A 9,999-nucleotide genomic window follows, 5' to 3' on the forward strand; every position below is an offset into this window, starting at 1 on the left:
CATCCAGATGGCCTACAGGCACATCAAACGATGCTCAACATCACTCATCATCAGGGAAACACAAATCAAAACCACACTCAGATACCACCTCACACCAGTCAGAGTGGCTAAAATGAACAAATCAAGAGACTACAGTTGTTGGAGAGGGTGTGGAGAGATGGGCACCCTCTTACACTGTTGGTGGGAATGTAAACTGGTGCAGCCGCTCTGGAAAACAGTGTGGAGGTTCCTCAAAAAACTATCCATAGAACTCCCTTATGGCCCAGCAATAGCACTGCTAGTGATTTACCCAAGGGATACAGAAGTGCTGATGCATAGGAGCACAGGTACCCCAATGTTCAAAGCAGCTCTGTCAACAATAACCAAATCATGGGAAGAGCCTAAACGTCCATCACCTGATGAGTGGATCAAGAAGATGTGGTATATATATACACACAATGGAGAATTAAATGGCAATGAGAAAGAATGAAATTTGGCCATTTGTAGGAACGTGGATGGACCTCGAGGGTGTCATGCTAAGCGAAATAAGTCTGGCGGAGAAGAACAGATACCATATGTTTGCACTCATAGGTCTAACAGGAGAACAGGAGAAACCTAATGGGGGGCCAGGGGGGTGGGGAATAGGGAAAGAGAGTTGGGGAGAGAGAGGGACGCAAAACTTGAGAGACTATTGAATACTGAAAACGAACTGAGGGTTGAAGGGGAAAGGGCAGGGGGAAAAGAGATGGTGGTGATGGAGGAGGGCACTTGTGGGGAAGAGCACTGGGTGTTGTATGGAAACTAATTTGACAGTAAACTATTAAAAAAAAAATTGGAAGGTGCCTGGGTAGCTCAGTTGGTTAAGTGTCCGACTTTGGCTCAGGTCATGATCTCATAGCTCCTGAGTTTTAGCCCTTCATAGGGTCCGTGTTGTCAATCCAGAGCACACTTCAGATCCTCTGTCTCCCTCCTCTGCCTGTCCCAGGTTTGTGCTCTCTCAAAAGAACCCCCAAACTGGAACACCCCAAACAAAACAAAACAAAACAAAAACATTGGTAGTAAGGGAACGCCTGGGTGGCTCAGTCAGTTGAATGTCCAACTCTTGATTTTGGCTCAAGTCACAAATCCAGTGTAGGGGGATCGAGCCTTGCATTGGGCTTGACTGAGCGTGGAACCTGCTTAAGATTCTCCCTCTCTCTCCCTATGCCCCTCTCCCCTGCTTGTGCATGCATGTTCTCTGTCTCCCTCTGAGACAAAACAGGAGCACCTGTGGTTCAGTCAGTTAAGCATCTTTGGCTTACATCGTGATCTCAAAGCTTGTGAGTTAGAGCCCTGAATGGGGGTCTCTGCTGTCAGAGTGGAGTCCGCTTTGTATCTCTGTCTCTCTGTCTTACTTTTTCTCTGCCCCTCCCTTGCTCTCACATACTCTCTCAAAAATCAACATTTAAAAAAAAAATAAAAGAACAAAAAAAAAACCTGGGAGTTAAATTATATATTTTTAGGAAAATATTTTAAACTTTTCTAAAGTTATCAATAGAAAAAAAAACCCTCCTCTGATCAATCCTCATCCTTACTAAAGTTGGCAAGAAACGAAGGAATATGACTTGTGTAAGATTTCTTAAGCACCTCATTTCAATAAACTTTCAAAAAGGACTGATGCCTTGCCTTCCTGTTCTCTCTGTCCTCCAAAGCCTCGAGGTCCCCTTTCAACTTCTGACTCTCTTTCAGGGCTGCATCACGACACTTTACTGCTCTGGAGAGCTCCTCTTCATTCTTTTCAAGAATGGATTTCACCTTAGTAGAAAACAAGGAACGATAAATAACTTGTACAAAGCACTATAAATCAGTAATAAGACAAAGCAATTTGCAAACCAAACTTAAAATGTTCAATTAAGTACGCTTATCCACTATAATAAAAACCAGCTTTATTAGCTACTTTTCCCTTTAAAGAAAACTACAAAGTAAAAAAAAAAAAATCCGTGTGAATAAAAATGAGCAAACCTAATATATGTCAATTTCCATGAAAGTACAGGGCAAGTGATAAAGGAGGTAAGACTATGAAGGTTAGATATAAAATGGAGGTGGGGGAACTGGTTATCCTGGATTTTAAAAACAGAGTAAAAGATTGGTTTGAGAGCATAATTCGTTCTGTTAATGTGTTTGTAAACCAAAGCACATGTGTATCAAGCAAATTTCAAGAACCCCTGGCTCAGCTGTGATCATGGGACATTTGGTATCACGTACTACGCGTACTACAAGACATTGCCCGTTTATCAAGTTAAAATTTACTAGAAATGTTTGCTTGTCTTGCAGAACACTCACAGAACAAGTAACTCACAATCCAAGGTTTTACTGTATAACAACTGAAAGAATATAACAAAAGCAAAGATGAATAAGTAGTGTCAAGAAAATGTGTTATAGAAGAATGCATCCTAATTAGAAGTATGAGAATTCTATATCCTTGAAATATGTTTTTTCTTTTTTTCTACACAATCATTTCAAATGACCACACTACTTTAAATATTAAAGAAAAGTTAAAAAAAATTTTTAATGTTTTTTATTTATTTTTGAGAGACAGAGAGAGACAGCATGAGCAGGGGAGGGTCAGAGAGAGAGGGAGACACAGAATCCTAAGCAGGCTCCAGGCTCTGAGCTAGCTGTCAGCACAGAGCCCGACGCGGGGCTCAAACCCACAAACCGTGAGATCATGACCTGAGCCGAAGCCGGAAGCCGGACGCTTAACCGACTGAGCCACCCAGGTGCCCCAAGAAAAGTTTTGAAGTAATTCGATTCATAGGATGTTGCAAAAGTACTGAAAAATATCCCATGCATTCTTCACCTTGCTCCTCATGGTGTGGTGACATCTCACACTGCTACAGTTCAACATCAAAAGTAGGAAACTGACTTTGGTGCATTACAGTTCACTAGATTAACTGGACCACAGAACTTACAGTTTTCACCACTTTTTTAAAAAACCTGCATTCGTCTCTGTGAGCGTGCATGTATGTAACGTGTATGTAATGTGACCTCATGCACATTATTCATGTGACCCCATCACAATCAGAACTGTTTCGTCACCACAAAAGAATTCACATGTGCTACTTCTTTGTGTATATACACACTCTCCCAAACCCATCCCCAGTCCTGTGGTGACCAATAATTTGTTCTAGATCTCTAGAGTTCTGTCATTTCAAAGATTTTAAACATTTTAATATTATTAACTTTTGTATGGGTAATGCATTCACATTATTTTTTTATCAGCATCACTGAGGTAAAAATGACATACAATAAATTGTGTATATTTAAAGTTTAGTTCTGACATATACATAAGCTCTTGAATCCACTATCAAAATAAGCATTTCCATCATCTGAAAAGTTCCCTCATGGGATGCCTGGGTGGCTCAGTCCATTGAGTACCTGACTTCAGCTAAGGTCATGATCTCAAGGTTGGTGGGTTCGAGCCCCATGTCTGACTCTGTGCTGACAACTGAGAGCCTAGAGCCTGCCTCAGATTCTGTGACTTCTCTCTCTGCCCCTCCCTCATACTCTTTAAAAAAATAAACATTAAAAAAAAATTCCCTCATGCCCTTTTGTAATCTCCTCTTTTTGTCTCTCCTTGTTTTCACACCTCCACACAAGGAAACTAAGCTGTTTTGTCACAATAGTTTTTATTTTCAAGATTTTTATATAAATGGAATTATATTGTATGTACTCCTTTTTTTATATAGCTTCTTTCACTTTGAGATTCATTCCATTTTTTTTTGATGTATCAATAGTTCAATCCTTTCTATTGCTGAACAGTATTATATACTAGAATAATACCACAGTTTATTTATCCTTTCACCTTCTGAACACTTGAGTTTTTGAGATATAAGCTGCTATGGACAGCCGTGTACAAGTCTTTGTGTAGACATACGCTTTCATTTATCTTTGCTTGTAAGTGGAATGACTGGTTATATATAGTGTTTAATTTTTTAAGAAACTACCGAACCATTTTTCAGGGTTGTACTATCTGACACTCCCTTCAGCAGCGTTAGGAGAGTTCCAGTTGCTCTGCATCCTCACTAACCCTTGGTGTGAACAGCTGTTCAGTTTTATACATTCTAATAGGTATGTGGTAGTATCTCACTGTGGTTTAATTTGCATTTCCCTAATGATTCATGTTTAACATCTTTCTTTTTTTGAGTTTTCTTTTTTTGGTAACCTACTTTATTATTTTTTTTATAAATGTTTATTTTTGAGAAAACACACATGTGAGCAGGGGAGGGGCAGAGACGGAGGGAGACACAGAATCCGAAGGAGGCTCCAGGCTCCCAGCTGTCAGCTCAGAGCCCAACTTGCGGCTTGAACTCACAAATCATAAGATCATGACCGGAGATGAAGTCAGATGCTTGACAGACTGAGCCCCTCAGGCACTCCATGGAGTTGTTTTCTTCCTAATGAGTTTTAAGATGTAATACATTCTAAAGACAATGCCTTTATCAGATATGTGATTTGCAAATATTTTCTCCCAGTCTAAGGCTTGTGTCTTCATTCTCTTAATACTTAAAGAGCATAAGCTGTCAGCACATTCTTCTTTTCCCCTTTTATGGATCATGCTGCTTTTGATGTCATTTCTAAGATATCTCTTAGTAATCTAAGACCATAAAGATTTCCTCCTACATTTTCTTCTGCAACTTTTACAGTTTAAGATTTTACATTCAGGACTCTGATGCATTTTAATTTTTATATACGGTGTGAGGTATAGATCAAAGGTTTTTGGTTTTGCATATGGATATCCAACTGCTCAAGTACCATTTGTTGAAAAAACCATCCTTTCTCTACCTCCACTTGTTGAAAATGAAATATTCATAAAATGATTTTGAATTGGTAGCACATTCACATTATTCTTTTTTATGTTCATTTTTATGTTTGAGAGACAGAGACAGAGCATGAGGGGGGAGGGGCAGAGAGAGAGAGGGTGACACTGAATCCAAAGCAGGCTCCAGACTCTGAGCTGTCAGGACAGAGCCCAACCCGGGGCTCGACTTACAAACCGTGAGAACATGACCTGAGCCCAAGTAGGCTGCCTAACTGACGGAGCCACCCAGGTGCCCCACATTCGCATTATTCTTAAGATACAAAAGGGTAAAGTGAAAATGTTTCCAGTCACCCAGTTTTCTTCTTCAAAAATAAAGTTGCCAATTTATTATTATTATTTCATTACAGAGATATTCTATGCATAAGTGAAAATATATGTACTCACATATGTATATATTTTTTATTCCCCTACCCCTTTTACTAAAAATAATAAAATACTCTGTATACTCTTCTGAGCCTTGATTGTATTAACCCAGTAATACATACATATGTACAAGCAGTATTCTAAACCATGAAAACACCATATTTAGCTAGTGTCTTATTAATGAAATTTTGGTTACTTCTAGTCTTTTGCTATTAACAAACAATACTTCAGTAAGTAATCTTGTAGACATGTCATATGTATAAGCTAGTATATCTGTAGGAGAAAGTCCTAGAAGTACAACTGTGGGGTGAAATGATAAATATTAAACTGTCCTCCACTGTAAATTGTACCATTTTACACTTCCAACAGCAACAACAAAGACTATTTTTTTCCCCACATCTTCCTCAACATTATTACACTTCCTTAAAACTTTTTACCTGTAGGCAAACCATAAAAGACCCTTATATAGAGAGAACAAACTGAGGGTTGGTGGGGGTTGGGGGAGAAGAGAAAATGGGTGACAGGCTTTGAGGAGGGCACTTGTTGGGATGAGCACTGGGTGTTGTATGGAAGCCAATTTGACAATAAATTATATTGAAAAATAAAAATAAATAAAAATTAAAAACACCTTTTACCTGTAACGTTTGAAATACTTTTTCTCTAAGGATCTAAGAATATTACAAAGGATGCCAATTCATAGGCTCTGATGACCTATCAGATTTTGTTCTAGAAACAGACCTAAGGAAGAATATATACTTTTACCAGTGTTTTTAAGATATATATGAAGAGGTCAATAGCAAAAATGTTTAGTGAAAAGATCTAAATTGTTGTCAACTCTAGAAAACAAGCTATAACACTTTCTGTTTTTAAATATTGAGCAAAGATGTATGTTCTAAAAAGTTTTCCTTCAAAAATATTTTCCAGGGGTACCCGGGTGGCTCAGTCAGTTGAGCGTCTCTTGATTTTGGCCCAGGGTTATGGGTTCAAGCCCCATGTTGGGCTCTGCACTGAGCCTGCTTAAGATTCTCCCTCTCTCTCCCTCTGCTCTTCTTCTTGGCTCACGTGCTCTCTCACAAATAAACAAATAAAGAAAAGCCTGAGACATGATAGGCTCTCAGTAGATGTTGGTTCCTGCTTTTTTTTTATTAAGTAGTTGTGGTTTTCAATTTTATTATAATTTTCACCAATGACTCAGTTAAGGCATTTAGACTATGCTGTAAGGTTCACATTTAAAAAAAAAACAACCCTAAGACTAAGATCATAATACTCAAAAAATTTTTTCCCAATGTGCCAGTTCTTGGAGCTTTGATGAATGTATTTCTATTTTAAAATCAGGCTTTAGGGGCGCCTGGGTGGCTCAGATGGTTAAGTGTCCAACTTTGGCTCAGGTCATGATCTCACAGTCTGTGAGTTCGAGCCCCGCATCAGGCTCTGTGCTGTCAGCTCAGAGCCTGGAGCCTGCTTTAGATCCTGTGTGTCTCTCTTTCTGTCTCTCTGCCTCTCCCCCACTCATGCTCTATCTCTGTCTGAAAAAATGAATAAACATTAAAAAAATTTCTTAGATAAAATCAGGCTTTAAACATTTTACCATGAATATTAAGATTAGGTGTATGTTTTGAATTTGTAAAAACTCAAAATCATATTAAAAACTCAATGGGTATTAATCCAAATCTTTATATGTCTAAAAATTAGACATGTGATAACCAAAATAATGGTGTCAATCTATATTGTCAGTTTTTCTTATCTGTGAAGAAGCTTTCTTGTTGTTCCTCATACCTCCATACATTATCTTTCTGGATTGTTACTACTTTTCTCCATTGTTGTATAAATCTGAAATTTCCTTATGATTTAATTTGTGGTCTTTACTTACCAAATCCCGTTTAAGAAAACTTGGTGACTCATTTATTAATGGTCTTGAAGCAAGAATGTCTATTTTACCTTCCAGTCTTCCCTCCATGGTTTTAATAGCATTCAAAAGAGTCTTTAGAGAGATTCTAGAGTCTCCAATCTCCTGAGAAGCTCTCACAGATGTCAGGGTAGGTGCAAAGGTCACATGGCGTGCAGAGTTTGGGATAACACTGGGTAAACCAACTGATGAAGTTCTTTCCTTTATATTGTTTACATGGGGCCTATAGCTTTCAATGAATTTTGAAGATGCGGGCCTCTCCGGAGATTTCCTTTTTCTTGGAGGCATCACCAATCAAAAACAGTAAGACAACTAAATCTAGAGTTATTTTTCAACGATTGCTCCTTTTATGATGAGGAATAACACAAAGTTCTAAATGAAGCTGTGATGGAAAATACGCTTGAAAATGTGTTCCTTTGCTTTCAGAATTAAGAAATCACACTGTAAAGTTGTCCTAGTGAAGAAAGAAGCCTTCCTTAAATCAAATTCCCTGTAGGAGAGTATATCTAATGAGGCCCTCTTTTCCAGGAGAGTCAGATGGCTAGAATCCTAACAGTATTCTATTTGAAGACACATTCTAGCTCCCTGGTTACCAGCGGCATACAAACTGAAATATTATAGATAACAGAAGTCAGACATATTTAAGTAAGTTTTAGAAAAAAATTCACACATGGTATATTTGTAAATCACTGAAATGAATCACTTTGTTTTGGTTACACATTCTTCGATTATTTTCTTCATTACATGTTTTGTATCTTGTTTGTCTAACTTTTCCCTATTCGTTCATTAAAATGTTATGTGACTTACAAAAGGTTTTCAGCCTCAGTAGCCACCATGAAGGCAAGTAGCACTAACACTTCTTTCGAGTGAGCTGTCTCCTGCAGTTATATCTTGTTGGCACTGAGGTCTGAGTTTGCCTATAATTAACAAACCACTTCCTCTATGAAAGCCTTTCTCAATGCTTTCATTACAATGATGCTCCCTATGAATGCTCACTCATATCACAATCTATTTTGCTTCTCAAAGACATAACTTTTAATTCTATAGTACAGTTTATGAGTATACGCCTAAGCCTCCAATTAGAACATAAATAAGTTAAATGTCCCAATCCTGCTTCAGGTATCTTTATTTTTCTACACTTTAGCAAAACCTTGTACATTGGGGGTGTGTAAAAATATGTTTGTTCAATTGAGTTAAATGAGAGAATATTCATCTTTCTGGGACTGTATGGTAAGGTGGGGAGAAAGGCATCAATTTCTTAAAACCTAATTAAAACAACATAACAGCAGTCTGTTTTACAGCTATTAATCCCACCTGAGCGTAATTGACCTCTAGAGCCTTGTTCAACTTGCGCAGATGGTCATTCTGTGAACTGGTTTCAGTAAAAGAATGTAGTTGTTCTTCTAGCTGTTTAACTTTTATCTAGGGTAAAACAGAAGAATAATAAAATAAGGATCATTAATTACATATTTATATATATATTTACATACTTTAAAAAGAAAAATATGCATGAGTTTGGAAAAATCACAGAGAATCCTTAAAACTTGTAAAAGTAATCCTAAGTTTTTCTAATCATGTAAAGATTGCTATTTTAACTAACAGCTATTTCAATAACTAAAAGTAGGCTATAGCCATTTACATGTACTGAGATAACTCATTTGGTTTCTATTGCTTATGAAAATGCCAGGGGTGCCTGGGTGGCTCAGCTGGTTAAGCATCTGACTTCTGCTCAGGTCATGATCTCACAGTCTGTGAGTTCGAGCCCTGCATCAGACTCTGTGCTGTCAGCTCAGAGCCTGGAGCCTGCTCTGGGTTCTGTGTCTCCCTATCTCTCTGTTCCTCCACTGCTTATATTCTCTCTCTTTTTCTGTCTCTCTCTAGCTCAAAAATAAACATTAAAAATTTTTTTTAGAAAACTCCAAATTAACATTATGAACATAACAGTGAGACTTTGTGGATAATAGTTTCAATTTTTTAAAGAGTGTGATACCTAACATTCAAAAACATTTTGACTATGGATAATTAGAATTGTCAATGTGCAAGGAGAGGACATTGAGTCTTGTGTTTTATTGAGAGAATTATAAAATTTAATCAAATTCTTATATGATGAATTACATTTTAACACTAAGAAAGATAATTACATCTTTCTCTTTACAGAAAATGATCATTTTCAGGAATGAAATCATTAATATTTTTTTAAGATATATATTTTTTAATGTTTTATTTATTTTTGATACAGAGAGAGACAGAGCATGAGAGGGGCAGGGGCAGAGAGAGAAGGAGACACAGAACTGGAAGCAGGCTCCAGGCTCTGAGCTAGCTGTCAGCACAGAGCCTGATGCGGGGCTCGAACCCACGAATGTGAGATCTGACCTGAGCCGAAGTTGGAGGTTTAACCGACTGAGCCACCCAGGCACCCTGAAATCATTAATATTTACTCACTAATCTCCAAATTGTGTTTTCCCACATTTTCTTCCTATTAATCACAACCCGTTCATACAAATCGATGATGAGCATTACTGATCTATTCCTGAATCAGACAAAATGTCATCCAAAATTTTTTACGTAAACTGACTTTTCCCATTCTTTGTGTTTTGTTTTCTACCTGTGGAGGAAAAACACTTCTTGGCTTGAGTTACTGGACACTTTCAGGAACTGTTAAATTTTGATTGCTAATATTGGTATTTTTTTTTTTTTGAAAGACTGCATAAAAACACATTTTACCTCAGGAAATTTCTCTTGTTCTCTCAAGCAGGATCCTTCTTCTTTTTTTTTTTTTTTTTTTTTTTTTTATCTCTGACTATTTCTGTTGCTCTTTTCCACAGCATACATTATAAAATATGTGCTGTGGCTCCCTACAGTCATCAGTAAAAATTAATCATGGCTTTCA

The 9,999-nt window shown here is 37.5% G+C and overlaps 1 protein-coding gene across 12 annotated transcripts in view; it reads right to left on the reverse strand.

Moving 5' to 3' along the window:
* The window catches only part of CCDC150 (coiled-coil domain containing 150), a 104,404-nt gene that overhangs the window by 17,663 nt on the left and 76,742 nt on the right, over positions 1-9,999 (reverse strand). For 11 of the 12 annotated variants that reach the window (XM_029934181.1, XM_029934180.1, XM_029934177.1 and 8 more), the window contains 2 exons: positions 8,424-8,531; positions 1,645-1,773 (listed from right to left, as the gene is read on the reverse strand). In XM_029934181.1, coding sequence (XP_029790041.1) covers positions 1,645-1,773; positions 8,424-8,531 — 237 coding nt within the window. Of the gene's footprint in view, positions 1-1,644; positions 1,774-7,073; positions 7,186-8,423; positions 8,532-9,999 lie in introns of those variants that run through there. The other variant, XM_029934188.1, reaches the window with a different exon arrangement.

This window comes from Suricata suricatta, chromosome 3 (genome assembly GCF_006229205.1).
Source record: "Suricata suricatta isolate VVHF042 chromosome 3, meerkat_22Aug2017_6uvM2_HiC, whole genome shotgun sequence".
Taxonomy (NCBI): domain Eukaryota; kingdom Metazoa; phylum Chordata; class Mammalia; order Carnivora; family Herpestidae; genus Suricata; species Suricata suricatta.